This window comes from Gopherus evgoodei, unplaced genomic scaffold (assembly GCF_007399415.2).
Source record: "Gopherus evgoodei ecotype Sinaloan lineage unplaced genomic scaffold, rGopEvg1_v1.p scaffold_34_arrow_ctg1, whole genome shotgun sequence".
NCBI lineage: Eukaryota > Metazoa > Chordata > Testudines > Testudinidae > Gopherus > Gopherus evgoodei.
The window spans coordinates 2,850,823-2,868,996 of NW_022060016.1; the positions used below are offsets into that span (position 1 = coordinate 2,850,823).

Consider the following 18,174-nt stretch of genomic DNA (forward strand, 5'->3'; position numbering starts at 1 on the left):
TGTTACCATATACACTATAAGGAGAGTGATCAGTTAAGGTGAGCTATTATCAGCAGGAGAGAAAAAGAACTGTTTGTAATGAAAACAGCCCATTTCCAGCAATTGACAAGGAGATGTAAGGAACTGGGGGGTGGGGAATAAGCATGAGGAAATAGTTTCACTTTGTGTAATGACCCATCCACTCCCAGTATTTATTCAAGCCTAGTTTGATGGTGTCCAATTTGCAAATTAATTCCAATTCAGCAGTCTCTTGTTGAAGTCTGTTTTTGAAGTATTTTTTGTTGTAATATTGCAACTTTTAGGTCTGTAATAGAGTGGCCAGGGAGATTGAAGTGTTCTCCAACTGGTTTTTGAATGTTATAATTCTTGATGTCTGATTTGTATTCATTTATTCTTTTACGTAGACTGTCTGGTTTGGCCAATGTACATGGCAGAGGGGCACTGCTGGCACACGATGGCATAGATCACATTGGTAGATGTGCAGGTCAACGAGCCCGATGGCCACTACAGTTTTTTTTTCGCCTGCTGATAATAGCTCACCTTCATTGATCACTCTCCTTATAGTAGCAAAGAGTCCTGTGGCACCTTATAGACTAACAGACGTTTTGGAGCATGAGCTTTTGTGGGTGAATACCCACTTTGTCAGATGTATGTAGTGGAAATTTCCAGGGGCAGATATATATATGCAGGCAAGCTAGAGATAATGAGGTAGTTCAATCAGGGAGGATGAGGCCCTGTTCTAGCAGTTGAGGTGTGAAAACCAAGGGAGGAGAAACTGGTTCTGTAATTGGCAAGCCATTCACAGTCTTTGTTTAATCCTGAGCTGATGGTGTCAAATTACAGATGAACTGAAGCTCAGCAGTTTCTCTTTGAAGTCTGGTCCTGAAGTTTTTTTGCTGCAGGATGGCCACCTTAAGGTCTGCTATAGTGTGGCCAGGGAGGCTGAAGTGTTCTCCTACAGGTTTTTGTATATTGCCATTCCTAATATCTGATTTGTGTCCGTTTATCCTTTTCCGTAGCGACTGTCCAGTTTGGCCAATGTACATAGCAGAGGGGCATTGCTGGCATATGATGGCGTATATTACATTGGTGGACGTGCAGGTGAATGAACCGGTGATGGTGTGGCTGATCTGGTTAGGTTCTGTGATGGTGTCGCTGGTGTAGATATGTGGGCAGAGTTGGCATCAAGGTTTGTTGCATGGATTGGTTCCTGAGCTAGAGTTACTATGGTGTGGTGTGCAGTTACTGGTGAGAATATGTTTCAGGTTGGCAGGTTGCCTGTGGGCGAGGACTGGCCTGCCACCCAAGGCCTGTGAAAGTGTGGGATCATTGTCCAGGATGGGTTGTAGGTCCCTGATGATGCGTTGGAGGGGTTTTAGCTGGGGACTGTGATGGCCAGTGGAGTCCTGTTGGTTTCTTTCTTGGGTTTGTCTTGCAGTAAGAGGCTTCTGGGTACACGTCTGGCTCTGTTGATCTGTTTCCTTATTTCCTCATGCGCTTGGTGGAGATTTTGTAGGTGTTGGTCTCTGTCTGAGGGGTTAGAGCAGATGCGGTTGTATCTCAGTGCTTGGCTGTAGACAATGGATCGTGTGATGTGCCCGGGATGGAAGCTGGAGGCATGAAGGTAGGCATAGCAGTCGATAGGTTTTCGGTATAGGGTGGTGGTAATGTGACCATCACTTATTTGCATCATGGTGTCTAGGAAGTGGACCTCCTGTGTAGATTGGTCCAGGCTGAGGTTGATGGTAGGGTGGAAGCTGTTGAAATCGTGGAATTTTTCCAGAGACTCCTTCCCATGGGTCCAGATGATGAAGATGTCATCAATGTAGCGTAGGCAGAGAAGGGGCGTGAGTGGACGAGTGTGTATATAGTGTGTATAGTAACACCCACTGTTTCATGTTCCCTCTGTGTGTGTGTGTATATATATATATCTTCCTACTGTATTTTACACAACATGCATCTGATGAAGTGGGCAGTAGCCCACGAATGCTTATGCTCAAATAAATTTGTTAATCTCTAAGGTGCCACAAGTACTCCTGTTCCATGTAGTTTTGTTTCTCTTCATAGTTCCCCCACCCCAACAGGAAAGGTTTGAAATTTGTCTGACTTTTTATTTTGTTGGCAGTCTAACCCATCCATGGGTCAATGACTTTAAGTGTTTTTACTAAAATTAGGTAGAGACATGTATCCCAAATAGATCTAGTGCAATAACTGAAGAAAAAAATGTATTTCTGATGAGTTTTTCATCCACAACAAAAGTTTAAGCCCCAACAGGTTGCTGATGTATATTCTTTATGTGCAGCTCCTAACACATGAACGCATGTACAACAGTAGTTAATGGTGGATAAAAATTTTTCCATTAGCCGTTACATTTACACCTACCACTCCTCTGTTTCTGTCCAGCCCTTTTGCAATGCTAAAAACTAGCTTGATCCTATTAAAAAAAAGGCACCTATGAAATTAATATACAAAAATACTTAGCTGTGCTACACATAACATAGACCTGACTCAACTCCCCTGAAAGCAGCTGTATTGGCAGTGGGTAGTTTGATAAAAGGATTTGTGGAGAAGGGAAAGTTAAAGGGGGACAGCTAAGGTTGCCTTGTGGTGTTATGGGTAAGGCATACGCTTCTAAGTGAGTAGGGATTATGGACTGTTAGTGGCATAATGTTTCATGCCCTTGCTTGTGAAGCTGGTATGCTGTGTAAATGCTTCATGACAAAGTTTGTGTATTAAGATAGACAAGTCTCCCACTGCCAGTTTCCTTCATTTTTTTCTTCCTGGGAGAAACTACCTTTCACTTTGCAGGGTTCCAGTCAAGACTTTACAAAACAGAACCACCCCCCTTGCCCTATCTGGAGGATCGGGCGGCCATTAAGTGTTCTAAGGAAGGGGAATACATGCAGCTCGAGGCACTGACCCTCAGAAGAGATCACGCTAAATACCTCTCGTTCCTGAAAAGCCTGCCCAACCCATCCCCGCGGTTCCATGGGGTGGAAGATGTTCCTTAGCATGCGTCTCCAGCTCAACCAGCTCCCAGCGCTGGGTGCAGCACAGACTTAGGAACTGTGGAGTGCTTTTCTCCTTCACAACGAAGGAGCCAGTGGCAGAGAGAAGAGGAAGGCATAAGGCAGAACATGAAGATAATTAACTGCTGCACATTGATAGCCATGCACCTGCAGCAATGTAAGGGTTAAACCACTGGTGGAAGGGTGGGGAATAAAAAGGTGAAGGTGTTTAATATTTTAATTAGAGTCATTTACCAGCCCAGATCCCCAGCAGAGCTTCCTTTTACTGACACTGGAAGGTTTGCACTAGGATCAAGGGAAGAATACAGCCGCCTTTATATGTAGTAACTACAGGTAAAATTTTCTAAATTGCTTACATGATTTAGGAGCCTAAGCCTTAAATTGCTTGAAAATGGGACTCAGGAACTTTTGAAAATTACACTAAGTTGTAGATAGTAAAGTTACTGTTCTCACATCTCCCAGCTGTGCTCAGGCTGGTTTTACCAGAACTCCTTCACTTCAGAGTTGGCCGGTTATCTTCACAGGGTACACAAGGGCTACATCTGTTTCTGAAGAAAAAGCTTACGGTCCAATGTGAGATTCTGTTCTTCGGAGGGGCTGATAGATACAGCAAGCAGCTCAGGAGTTTGACCCCAGCCCCGACCGTGTGGCCTTTTCCCCCACCATAGCACACCAGTACTGTGATACTCAAATACAAACAAAGGGCAGGTTTCTCCAGCACTGACCCAATAAACACTCTTTTCTCTCCTCCCCCCCTGCCCCCACCTTTGGTGGAGATTTGTTTCTGATAGGCATTTAACTATGCCCTATGCCTGCACCCTGGTGGGCTGTTGGATAGCCTGCAACAACACTGCCTACCTCCAGAGCAGACAAAGAGAAACAAGACAAAGGGGAAGCCACCAGAAGAAACAGCAGCATGGGTTGGTTTTGGAGGGATCTCTCTTTGTTTTTGTTTTTTTTACAAGATTGATTTATTAACTATGATACATATCACGTAAGGCCTTTAAGTTTTTACACCATTCCCATTGAGACAATTACAATACTCTGTAGCAAATACATGATTTTTTTTTTAAACTCAGCAGAAAACGGGCTCTTTGGCCCAGAGCTTTAAACATTATCATGCACTAATTGGATTGGCCCTGGAAAATACCACAAATTGTTAAAAATGTCCTTAAAAGAAGCTTAAAAGGAAATATATTCTATCACCAATAACTAAAGGATGTAGCTGTTAGGCCCCTAAAAATACAAAGAAATAACCGTTATACTTTTCTTTACATACAGATCTTCACTTTTTTTTTCCTGCAAAAAACTTGTTTTGGGCACATACTTAGCTGGAACTACTAACACATTTTAATACCATTAATATTTTTTTTTCTTCGTCTTGAACTCAAAATATTTGTTAATTCAACATATATAGAGATCATTTTACATGTGAAAATACAAGTACCAGAAAAATAAGCTGGGTGCAGTACTAATCCAACTTTTCAGGACAAGTTTTATTCCCATACAATTTAAGAGACAGATTTTTGTTTTTAAAATGTACACAGGGAAAAAATTAAGGATTTTTTTTTATTTAAACAATAACTTATGTCCTGCTTTAAACTAAATTTTAAATACAATATTCCTATTGTATTTCAATTTTACAAAAAGGGTTTTTAAACCTAGAAAAACTAGGATCTATTACACAGGAAGTAGGGAGAAAAAAAACAGTGGGAGCTCCGCAAATCTCTGCAGCACCCTGGGTTAGAGTGACAGACAGACTGAATGACACATACTTGAATGCGGAAATGATTTAGGGAAACTAAACCTGTACGTGGCTGTACAAAAAAAAAAATCAGACTCTGGACCACAGTTGCTGAGTCACTGAAATTAAAGACAAATAATCAGCATAACAATTAAAGTGGAAGTGGTTAAAAAATTCATTTCCCCACTCGGATGACTGTTTAAGAACTATGAAATGTCACAGGTATAATCACTGATGAAATGTAATTGCCAAGTATAAGAGCCGAGCACAGTTGAAAGGAAGAGCTGGCTACATGTCCAGAAAAGCTCCCTAGTGTCCAATAAGCATCCTTCTCCAATCAGGTTATTTTAAACAAGTGACAAACCTCAGCTGCCTGTAATCTATTTAAAAGGGTTAAATTTTACTTTAAAATAACACAGAATAGCAAGGATCATGGATGCTGAGTTACACAAGAAAGGAAAAACAATCACAGAAAAGCTGGAGTGCGCTGGATTAATGAAGCAGGTCCTAAGCGCTTCCAAAAAACACATGAAGAAAACATCCATTTGCCTGACAAAACAAACGAATACTTTGGAAGAATTTTACCGCTATCTCTATGATAGGTACCATAGACTACATGGGCAAGGAAGCAGACATTTCCAGCCTCTAGCAGAACACTCTCCTAGGCAGATAAGCTGCACATTGGATAGCTGATTTAGCCACATGGTGAGCACACAGCCAAGACAGTTTTCAAAACGCAACCAGAAGCTAAAAAGACTACTCAAATTTCCACTCTTTGGTGCCTACTTTTCCTCTCCACCCTTCCAGCCTGCAGTAGGATCAGTGCTGTTAATGGAACACACACATTATTCCGGGGGGGAATGCTGCGCCACCATGCACATGCAGAATTCATGTGCTACACAGAATGTTTTTTCTCAGCAGAAAATACAAGTTCTGCAGTTATGCCTTTCATGCAGCAGGTGTCACTGTGGCTGTGCCATTCCAGGGCAGGAGCAGCCTCAGCTCCTGCAAAGGAAGAGAAGAGGCTGCATTCTTCACAGTGCCCTGCCCATGGGGCCAGGTCAAGAGGTACGGGATATAGAGGGACGGACAGTGTGGGGCACACAGGGCTGCTGGTGGGTCAGATTGGGGTTCAAAAGGGCTGGGGGGGGGACAGACTGAGGCAGAGGATGAATGGGAGGAGGAATGCAGTGACATCAGATGGGGAGGGGGTGCAGGGATGGGGAAGGGTGATGGGGGTACGGGGACACATGGGGGAGAAGAGGTGGCTGAGTAGGGGTGCAGGGACATAAGGGGCCAGGGCCAGATGTGCCTGACTGATTGAGAGAGGCTAGTGGTCAGCCTACATCTGCATGTGGGAGGCTCCCCAACAATCCCCCTCCTCACACAAAAAAACCCAAACCCCGTTACATACTTTTCTCACTTACACCCAACAATTCCCCAAGTTTATATCCAGGCTGCTTCCTAGCAATTACTTCCCTCTCCCTCAGCTCCTCTGTTTCCCTGGACTCCCATAAGCCTTTGCACTGCTTCTGAGGGGTTCAGGAAATACCTTTCTATATTGTAGTGTAAATGAATGATTACTCAAAGTTCTGTATTTATATACCTAGTAAGGAATCGATTTGTCAAAACACACTTCCTCAATCTTTCTATCATCTGTATTTTTAGAGACATACCTGCTGATAGGTATTTTGAAATAAATTACCAAAATTATTGAAACGGATGTGATTATATTATGTTATTTTGACAAATAAAATATGCAGAATTTTATAATAATGTGAGAATTTTTTATTTTTTGGTGCAGAATTCCCCTAGGAGTACCACATGCATGGTGAAACCAAACATGCACTTCTTGTCTGCTCTAGAGCCGTTGCCTCCACCGTACAGAAAAATCACATTCCCCAGAACACAGAAAAGTCTTGACCATTTGTAAAGCACAGGTGGCATGAAAGATATGTGAAAAACTTAGTATGTGAGGTATGGGCAGAACGTTACTGCTCAGGGAGGGACAGATGGTTAACACCTATCAGTGAGGAGCAACCAATCAGGTGCTTTGCAACCAGGTATGTGCCAGCTGATTGGAGACAGTACGTTCTGTTTCCCTTAGGACAGGCCTGATAGTCTACCTTCACAGCAGGCATCTCCAGGGTCTTTCAGGGCAGAACAGAAGTAGTGAGCAAACCCCGTAGGAAATCAGTCAGCAGTGTTTTCGTTTTTTAAAATGAGGTACATTATTTCCATCCTATGGGTAAAAGCAGGCTCCCCTACTGCATCTAGAATCTCAGACTAGATCACTACAATTACAATGGCTGCGCCCTTCCTACACACCCCACTCCCTATGCGCCACGCCTCGCTGCTTCATTCAGCAATATACACAAATTGAGGACAAAATCTCAAGGCCACAGATGGGTAACCAGGCAGAACCAGCCTCTGTACAGTAGAGCAATCCAGGATGGGAGTTCCTGAGACTGATTGCTTTAGTTCTCAGGCAGAACAACAGGAACTGATTAGTGCCTCAGGGGAAGAATGCATTACTGCTTTGCAGAGAATGGGTTTTTTTTCATTTTTGTGTGTGAAGGAAGGGGTCCCGTCCTCTCAACATCCTCAGACAGGACAGCTCTGTTCTGAGTAGGCTTTGGAAAGAGGTACCCAAGAGCTGTCTAGAGAGAAGTTTAGCATCAGGCCTATAGAAAGGCACGGAAACAAACTTTTTTACACAAAGCAAAATGACCCCAAAGAATCCAAAGGAAGAACACCAAATAAACCTTTCCCATACTCACTGCCTACAGAGAAGCAAGAGAGTCCAATGGAGCACAGATGGGTCCTTATTTTATGGTGAAAGGTTTGAAAGAAATCAACCTTGGGCTTCAACTCTCCTTCTCCACTCAGAACGTTAGCATCACACATACACAACCTAAGGGATTTCACGGGGAGGGAAGGGGTTTAAGTTCTAAAAAACCGTCATCCAATATTTACATAAAAGCTTTTGTTTTAAAGCATGAGAATACAAAACTTGGAGGAATGCTATAAGAAGTCCTTTCAAGCACATTATTCTGTCATAGGTATAACTTTAAATGCAGTTTTGTCAGTACATAAATAACCCAGCTTATTTATGGGAGGGATTCAGTTCACTGAGAGCTGGCTCTGCGTGCTGAAGGGCGGAAGGAGGGCAGGGCGTGCTTTGAGGCTATTTTTGTTTTTAATTTTTTTTTTAAACTGCCTAGATATAGGGACTCAAACATCCTTGAAAGATAAAAAATAGCGATAAACCACAGATCCCATATTAAAGTGCGAGGAGACACAGGAGGGTCTTTGTAGGGATTTCTCCCATTGGTACCATAGAAACTCCAGTTAAAAACTGCCCTATGTTAGTGAGGATAGGGAGGCCACACAGAGAGGAGATGGGGAGAAAACACAGGTTTAAGAGGTGATTCGCACACACAGCAGCTTACGTTTGGGGAGAGAGGAGGAGGAAGGTGACATCCACACATGACAATCTAGAGGGGCCAGGGAAAGGACGGCAGGGCTGTGGGCGGGACTGGATGACACACACACAAAGCACATGCAAATGGAGGTGAGGGAGAGGACAGCAGGTACAGCAGTTCAGGTGCCTAATTAGCACTTTGCATGTCATGTAGCACTAGTTAAACCTGCACACGCTTTTCTGTGGTGGCACCATACCAGGAATCCAAGTATGGATCCTGAAGGCTGGTCCAAAATGGAGCCTTGAGAACCTACCATCCTTTTTACTAATGCACAGCCTTTTTTGCACCCACTCCCCTTCAACATTCACTCCCTACCTTTCTTGCTAATTTTGTGGCATCAACCAGCAGCAGGTGAGAATGCAATGAACAGCCGCTACCCTTTGTCAAAAAGCCCAAGTGTGTCACCTAACTGCTACTAGCTGGAGATACAATGAGGGCCTGGAAGGTGAGTCCCTCTCTCACAATGCCATCAGGCTGGCTACAATTTTTTTTAAGCAAACAAAATCAGAGCCTTGAGGGGACACCAGTAACATACTCCACCCTCCCGTTTAGCGGGGATACTTGCACCGAATCTTACCCACAAAGCCAGAATGTCCTCAAGATTTACAGAGGCTTCAGCCGCCACCCAACTGATGGCTGCTAGAAGTGTCTTACTACTGCAGTCCCTGCCATGGACAAGTTAGCTGCAATACTGTCCGCGCCTTCAGAGCCCTGTAACACACTGCAGACACAGGCTTCCCTCACAACCTCATTGCACAATAAGTGCTGGACTGAAAAACCTTTCCACCAACAAAAGAAAAAAGGGTTCTAGTCCCACCACCTGCCCCCCACCCTCCCCATACTCAGTTTAACAAAAGTGTTTCAGTAACAATAGTGTTTTAAAGGAATCAAAATCCAGCTTGTCTGATAGTAAACATCTACTGTGTTTCCAAACCTCTCATCCTGTAAGTGCTAATGCCAAATTCTACCAGGGTGAGAGATATGTTGTGATTTGTCAAGGAAAAGGCATGGCTAAGCCAAACAAGCCTGAACTCTCCTAAGGACCCTGTTGCAGAGTAGTTCTGCTTCCAAGGAAAAGGGGCCATCGTCTGTGCCACGTCTCTCATCTCTTGATTAAAACCAGTGGATGGTGGGAACATGTTAGTTTTCCAGTGTCCCTTTGTTCTGAAGGGAGATTCCTCTCACTTCCCACCCTGGTCATCAGTTAAGTCAGAGAAAGTTACATTCTAGCTTTGTCCACACACAAAGCTGTACTTGTTAGAGAGATCCTGGGTCCAGACCTGTGGTGATGCAGCTTTCGGAGTAGCTACGCTGATCTGCTAGCAGTGAGATTGCTCTGAGTTATGATCCCCATGATTAGAGTCTTTTCTTTTTTTTTTTTTTTAAAGTGTTGCATGAGGCTCAACCATGTCCTGCGGAACGTGTTTGGGTGTTTGTGGCTCTGCACTCTGGCACAATCTTTCTGGTGCACAGCTGAGGGTGTTGCGAAGAGTCAGTAAAAGGACATGTTCTGTACAAGCAGCCAAGTGGACAGAAGTAATAGATCTCAGAGCCCTAGACTGAATTCGGTAGTGTTGTCATGAACGTAGGTTGGCTTGGATCAGAACCAATCACACCTGAACAGATTCAGTACTCGAAAGTGCCCCCATTCCCACCCCTACAAACAAGAGAAAGGTCCAATGTCCTCTTCAACCCAGCCCCAGGCACCAGTCTGGAACGCTCAAAATTTGCACCTGATGCCCCAACTTGTTTCTGCTTTCTCAGACTGCCAACACAGCTGAAGCTTGCAACAGGATGGTAGAGAGAGGGGGACAGCAGAACCCTGGGTTTTCTTTCCAATCTCCACGCTGTGTGAGAAAAGACCAAACCTCCTTTCTCCCACGCCAGTTCACAGTGTGTGCTGCTCCGCTTGAAGCTGGGATGGGAGAAGAGGCTGGAGAGGAGACTGTGGTGATGGAGGAGGTGTCTGTGGTGGGGACGGCTGAGTCATCACAGGTGTGCTGGGTAAGAAAGGTGTGCTGGCAGGAACTGCTGACGGAGAACTGGGTGTAGCACTGGGGGGCTCGATAATTGGTCGATTGTAGAAAAAGAAGGGGCACTGCTGGATGAAGAGTTCAATGATTGTCTGATAGGTGCGCGTTGCAGTGAGAGCGTCCATAGTGCTGAAGTCAGGTCTCATCAAGGTGGGCCAGAAGCAGATGGAGAGGTTCTCGCTCGTCATCAGATTCACTCTGTTGTTTTGACTGACCCTGCAACAGAGAGAGAGAGGCCGTGAGCACAGTCTGTTCACAACAGGAAGAACACTCACATATCTAGGACGTGAAGGGTACACGAAGTAATCAGTTGTCATCCAACTCATTCCCTTTACAGCATTATCCAAATTCCGGTGGACTAGGAAACCATGCTCAAAACCACACCCAAGCTATCATCATGTGCCTTCTGGGAGAGCTCTCCCGCTTCCCTCCCACTGGCAGTGCAGAACGATGAATGCAGGCTCCCTGCTGACTTCTAAACTCTGCAGCAAAGAAGTGACCTTGCACCACCAGAAGCAAGTGACATCCTAAGCAGAAACTAATGGAGTTGGAGAGATGTGGGTCTAATGTAGGTTTTCCCCACAGAATTCCGCTAGTTCTGATGTAGCAACGTTTATGGAACTTAATTAGCCCCCCTGATAAATGACATGTCTGCTTAATTGGGACAACTGCCAAGGAACAAATTCACTCCAGACTGCTTCCCTACTCTATTACAGCTGCTAAGTATGTCAACATTAGCTTAATATTGTTCCAGTGCTTTGTACACAGCTTATGTCAAGAAGCTGCTCATGGAATAAAGGGGACAGTCTATGTATCCAACCGCCATCCATGGTCATACAGAGTAAGAGATCTTGTACATACTTATTCAAATGAGAGATGACATATTTGAAGACCTCATAGTTCTCCTTGGGAAATTTCTTCAGCACCTCTTTGAGCGCATGCAGCTTCTGCTCTCGGTCATTAATTTCTGTCAAAAGAAAAAAGCAATGAGAATCAGAAATTTCTGAGCAAGTGAAATGCTCAAGAGCATTTGATGAGCTGATTAAATACAACTCAAAGGCCACCAGCAGCAAAGAGAACCTGGTCAAACATATGGATGTGAATCTCACTGGGTCTTCTCCAAAGAGGAGCCGAGCGTCTCAGGGAATTTGTTCAGACAAGTGTCATCCTACTGTTCAATCCAAAAGTTTACTATCAGCAGCTAATCCGAAAGCCACATGCACTTAATTGTTGTGCCACAGGTGGTGTAGGATAGATTCACCCTTTAAACGCACATCACTGCATACGGAGAAGTGCTACATCCTACTTGGTTGCATGACCTCCACGGCGCAACAGTGAGGGAGCAGATTCATAGCTCAATTAATAAGTCTCCCCTACAAAGAACACATCATCCTTGGTGTACTGCTGTATTGCCTTCAGGAAACATAATTACCACATTTGTATCTTCCTTTTTCATCCAGCACATGGCCTAGAAAAGCAGTAAAATAGAGCTGTGTACGTACCTTTGAGTAAAACATTATCAAAGAAACAGTGGGCACACTCAGATAAGACGCATCTCAAAACTGGATGAAGAGGGATGAAAGCTTGAGGCTGGTATTTTTGATCTCCAGCACACATAAGGAGGAAATTCCTTGTTACACCTGTGTAAGTCTCCTCCTGCACTTCAGACCATAGATTGATAGAGAAGGTTGCTACAGCTCTGGGTGTCTAACTTAGACATGCCAAGAGAGGCCAGTAGGGAGGGGAGGGTGCTGCAAACTGGAATGAGCCTGGAGGCTGACAACACAGGCAATGATCTCCAACTTTTGAAGGCATCAAGATCTGGCCTTGTACCCTACTGGCTCTAGGTCCTCATTCTGAGGTGGGGAGGGAAAGTTATGAAGCAGCACTGGTACTATATACTTCCCTATCCAGCTCTTGAGCATCCTGAACAGGTCTCCAGCGCGCTCTCTCTCTCTTTCAAGGACAGAGTGGAGATTGGTACCTCCACCATATTCTATCATCCATAATGTACATGCAGTTTTCCAGAATAAAGGGGAATAAATTCACTGGAATAAATTGCTTAGGGAGGTTGTGGAATATACATCACTGGAGATATTTAAGAGTAGGTTAGATAAATGTCTATCAGGGATGGTCTAGACATTATTTGGTCCTGCCATGAGGGCAGGGGACTGGACCCGATGACCTCTCGAGGTCCCTTCCAGTCCTAAAATCTATGAGTCTTCCTCCCCTTATACACCCCTGGCCATTACACAACACAATCAAGGGGAAGAGAAGATTTACAGGAAGATGACCCACATTTATCCCACTCTAGGTATAACCTCATCCTCTACAATCCTGAAGTTTCAGAAACGAGCAATAACCCATTGCTGCTACAAATCGTCTTTTCCACCTGTTTCAGAAGATCCTGCTCTGGTGCTGAAGAGCAGAGGCACCTAACAACGAGCCAGATGATGTGGCCTAACTCTTTGAACCTGGTTAGTTCCCAGATGGATGGCTTACCTAGGTACTGGTTGGCTTTAAGGGAGGGTTAGGGGCACTAGTACTAATAATCCCTGCAACAAAGAGACAGGGAGGACTCTAGACAGGAGTAAGTTGTGCTCCTCACTGCCAGGAACTGTCCCGGATCTCTAGCATATGATTCCAACCCAGCCAACCTATGTGGGACTGGGAACCACTACTGGAAAGTAGGTTGGTTGAAAACCAATGAAACCATAATGGGCAGTGGCTGAGCATTAGGCTGGCAGAGGGAAAGAACTGATCCTTGGGAGCAAAGGTTGGTGAAGAGAGGCTTAAACTGAAATACACGTCCACACCTTTTGCACCAGTTTAACTAACTGAATCACTTTAGAATCACACCTCTAAAACCAGTGCTACTCTGCATGTGCACAAGCTCTTGGTGATCTGGAGAAGTCTCTCCAACCCATCAGCCATCACTGAAAAACTTTCTTTCAAAAAGAATTAAATGGAAGGAATATATGATCTTCCACTACACTGAACTGTCAACTTACAGTGGTGTTCCCTGGTCTCCCCCATCAAGCCCAAGGTAACTCAGCCGTAATATTTTATTTGCATTTTCCCCTCCAATGAATTGTATATCTAAATTCCTGCTTATATGTGTACGTTTGTCTTGCGTACCTCATTTCATCGCTCTGCTTAGCCCCTGAGTAGATGTACCCACAAGTTAAAGTGTGCAGGGCTGTGCCTCTACCACACTTAAAGATGCTGTGAATATCCGCACAAGGGGTAGCAATAAGGAGGACACTTAATGAAAAGGGAAATTAAATCCACCCCAGGCTCTTGCTGTTTTAATGTGCTGTCTTCACAGCAGAATCACTGGGATGATATGCGTGTTTTAGAAAGGCTGCTACACTAGAATGACTTGATTTTTCTTGCCAAGATTTCTTAAGTCAAAAAAAAAAAAAAAGGCAAAAGATGCAGTGTCAGCAGTTTTCTCACACAATGGAATTTTTAGCATGCCTTTATCTTTTACACCTCCAGATGGCGCCATGGCAAGGCTATCACTAACAAACCTATTTGCTTCCAGCAGGCTGTGAGCCCCACATAACTGCCAGGAGAGATCCATTTTTCTAGCTGAATCTATAGCCTTCCTAGCCCAATTAATATGCATTATTCCAAAGGCTCTTTCTCTAAGGGCACTGGTCATGTTAAGAGCCCCTCATAGCTTTATCTTAAGGATAGGGGAGGAGGAAAAGAAGTGTACTGAAGGAGGACAGACTCACTGGGTCTTTTATCCTTTCCTCAGCATGGTGTTCACTGCTAGCATTAGATGCCCTCAAATCACTGGGGATGGAGTTCTCCTCCCCGACATTAACTCATTCTCGGAAACTTTCAGCCCACTGGACTGTCAGCTAGTCTCTGGAAGCCCAAGCTCAGCACTGAAAGCATTTACAAACTCCAGCTGATCCAAGGAGAAAAGCTATCTATGGAACATTGAGACATTAACAGGCAGTGCTGCGTATTACACCGTCTCCCTCTATTTGTGGCAAACAGCAACATGCTCTAGAGACCCAACTGACTGTCAAGAACCATTCTTTAGGAGTGTCTCATTGGACCCAGCTCACACAGGGCAACTAGAACCAGATAAAGTCACTGGACTGGGTTGCAGGCCAGGCACATAAGGAGAGACCACCCACTATAACATATTCATTGTGGCAGGGTAGGTTCTGCTGTGAGAAGACTACTTTGGATAGATCAGGGCTTGCCTGCTGATAGAGATCGTGTACTGACCGAGCAGCTAGACTGAAAGCCTTGCTCAGCCCTAAAAGGTAACAGCTGCCTTTTTGGCATGTGAAAGCAGGGGGTCAATGCCCCCACCGAGCAGCTACAAAAAGAAATAAAAAAGGGAAGGAAAAACTTGTGCAGGGGCTAAACTCCAGCTACATTAGCAAACCAAGAGAATAAGGATTCACCCCACTGAGGTCCAAGGAAACTGGCTGCAATTTTGGATTTATACCTGCCCAAACAATGCTGACTTCAGGACCCATTGCATCCCAGTGCAATACATTGGAACAAGCAAATTTCCAGATGTGCCCAAGTCTTGCATTTGTGTTTCGCAATCCACGTCCTAAAGAACGTGATGTTATAGGCAGAGGGTAGAGCGGTATGATTAGGAAAGCACCCCAAATGTCTCAGCTCAGTTCTTGCTCTACGCTCTACAAGTGGAGATGGTTATTACTGTTGTCATGATGACAACACACAATACGGACTAAGTCAATTAAAGCTAGGAAATCTGCAATTAACGCCAACACACTGCCAGCACAATGTGCTCTGCCACTATGTTGATGTATTTCAGACAGGAGAAAGCAGTTTCCTACAATGCCAGATGGACGGAAGAATTTGGATTCTTTATGCTCTGAAACAATGGTGTCACCCACTGCCTTGTGCATACTCACTGTGGGCCTCCACCAGTTCAATCTGCATATTGTACGGTACCAGGGGATCGGGCAATTCTGAGAAGAAGCTTTTCATGGCACCAGCCACAGTATTCACTGTAAAGTCCTTCTCTGCCAGGTCTAGATTGTGATCTACAATGAAAGCATTTAACAGTTAAATCTCACCAAACACAAGACAAGACATGCAGCTGCTGCGGTGAAGCAAATGACACGCATGAGATCCTGACAGGGAAGAGATAGAAATCACTTGGCAGGCTACAAATGAGACTTAGAGAAAGTGCTGAATGTAGAGGGCCTATGTGACAAACAGCTAAAAAACTTGTCTTGCACAGAACACAGAATAACCATCCCCTGGTCTTATGAGAAACTCCAATCCTGTAAGATGACCCCCAATTGACTGATAGCTAAACAGAAACTCTGAGGGGGGCAATTAATTTGACAGGTCCAGAAAAGGGATAAAGGAGTCCTGACTTCCATTCTTACCCTACCCAGTAGGTAATACTGCCTGCCATGAATCTTTTGGATCTGGCTAATGAGATTACTAATATTCCTGCCTTGTCCTATTTTTCAAAGCTGCCCACAATTAGATAAATTAGCAGAAAAGTATTTACAATCTTCTTACAGATCCCTCCCCCAAAGCAGCTACTGATGAAAAAACTGAAATGCGGCATCACTGCAGTTAATGTCTGTAGGCACCTTTAAAATGTTAAAAATCATATAAAGTGATATTATGAGAATTTTGCTCTATCATGTCACCCTATAGTAGACATCATTGTAAAGCTAGTTTGAATCCCTACACTTTTCATATGACCAGAGTTACATTTATTCAGTTTTAAGTCACTTTATCATATTTAAAGACCTAAATTTGCTTTTTCAGACAACGTTCCCAGCCAGGAAATAATCAAAATCCCAGTGGTCAGCGAGGGCCCTGGAAGAACAAAACATTAAACTTCCAGTGTTTTTGTAAGTCCTAAACACTGGTACACAGGAATTAGTAGTTTCATTTATCTGCACTAAATAAATCTCTTAAACACTTTATTGAAGGAACATGTCAAACAAGAACTCCTACACAAAGTGGCAAAACCTCACGTGAATACATTAATTACGAACAACTGAACCACTCACAGAAGAGTGTGGAAGGAAAGGGAGAGACTTACCTAAGGGTAAAGGGAAAGTGTCAGATAAAATGGTCTACAGAGGCCAGTAGCAACAAAGACAAACCATAAAAACTGCCAAATGCACAAGCTTTTGATGTCCCAGAGCCAGAAAATCCTATTTGCAAGCGTTATGGTACATATTGTGATGCCAGGAATTTAAAAATCAAGGCAGGAATTGCAAGGTCACGAATATCAGTTCTACAAAAATAACTGCAGTTAAATTTGGTTGTCACCCAAACATGTTATAATATGTTTTCATCTCACTTGTGTCATCAGAAAAGACTTGCTCTGTTTGAAGGTCCACAGCTAACTTAAAACTCTCATTACTGATAACCTTTCCCCTACAATTGTTCCAAGTAATACCCATGATCACTATAGTTGAAAGATTAGAGAAAAGATATTTCTCATTGTGTTTTCACTTTGCTTACTTTGCGCATTTGACAGCACATTGCTTCTATTCAGTTTCACTGTTTCCCCTGCAGTTAGTTTCCCACTATCTGTGGATTTTCCACATAGCAACAGAAGAGAGAAAATGAAATAATTAAAAAAAAACAAAACAAAAGGGAGGGGGCAGAAGCTTGGCTCATGGTACCTTAAACTAATTTAACTCATTTTCTAACCTGTCCAGTTCTTAAGTTGTGCGAATCCTTTAAGGAATCATGCTTTAGCCTAGGAATCTAGAAGCCTTATAACAGGCTACCTTACACGGTGCAAAGGGCACAACACCATAATTAAATATGGTTATATTCAAGGACTTAATGTCTGTGCGGTACTTTGGCACCCTCATCTAAATTTAAACATGGACATTCAATTAAATACGAACACAAACAACAATCAATATGCTAGTCACCATGGTATTTGTTTTGATTATAAATTTATTTTATTTTGTATCAACAGTTTAAGTTTTGAATGTGCTGAAAATCTGTGCACTGACAATATAAAATTGGATTGCAATAGGTGTCTGGGACCGATGGGAGTTGGGTAAACAACAGGTGGGACTTCTGGCATGTGGGAAGACATGGGATGCAGTTTGGGATTCTGGACTAAACACAACAGCTGGATGTTTCTACTAAAATTATCAGCCTCAAGCAGTGAAACTGTAGTTTAAAATTATTTTGTTTTGTGTTTCAGAGTTAACCCCTATTAAGATAATGGAGCAGCTCACGCCTCTGAGGTCTTGTCTATATTATAGGTTTATTACACAACCAGGAACCAAAATATCAGTCTGTTTTAACTCACACCCTCATCTATTTTGGTGCAAATCTGCATGTGGACACACGTATTTCAGAGTAAGAATGTTCTATTTTGATAAATCCAAAAGAAGTGTGCACCCACAGACTCAAGTCAAAATAAATCAGGGTGTGAATTAAAACAGATTGGTTATTCCAGTTCCACATTGTACTCTATGAAAGTGTTTTTAAAACTAAATTAATTATTAGAGTTTGAGATCACTTGCCACAACCTTTAAAACCATGTCAGCTGGTACCTAATTAACTCTAGGGTGTTAGCATTAAAACGATTTCTAGACTGGGTACAAAACAGTATTTCAAATCATGTTAGCTGACAATTTAAAATACACCTTTTACCTGTAGACTAGACAAGGCCTGAGGGCAGTTTGCAAAGCCAGAAAATAAAATCTTGCAGGTACTTCAGAGGGAATGAACAGAACAGATGATCATCAAATGATCCATCCCGTCGCCCATTCCCAGCTTCTGGCAAACAGGGGCTAGGGATACAATCTCGAGCCCTTGTATTCTAGAGTACCACCATCCCTTTAATTCTAGAGCATAAGTCTGCTTTAAGGGGTGGA

The 18,174-nt window shown here is 43.5% G+C and overlaps 1 protein-coding gene across 3 annotated transcripts in view; it reads right to left on the reverse strand.

Annotated features, from left to right (window-relative positions):
• Positions 1-3,992: 3,992 nt before the first annotated feature.
• The window catches only part of ARHGAP35 (Rho GTPase activating protein 35), a 104,897-nt gene continuing 90,715 nt past the window's right edge, over positions 3,993-18,174 (reverse strand). For all 3 annotated transcript variants that reach the window (XM_030544330.1, XM_030544332.1, XM_030544331.1), the window contains 3 exons: positions 15,208-15,339; positions 11,153-11,258; positions 3,993-10,507 (listed from right to left, as the gene is read on the reverse strand). In XM_030544330.1, coding sequence (XP_030400190.1) covers positions 10,147-10,507; positions 11,153-11,258; positions 15,208-15,339 — 599 coding nt within the window. In that variant the 3' untranslated portion in view covers positions 3,993-10,146. The remainder of the gene's footprint in view (positions 10,508-11,152; positions 11,259-15,207; positions 15,340-18,174) is intronic.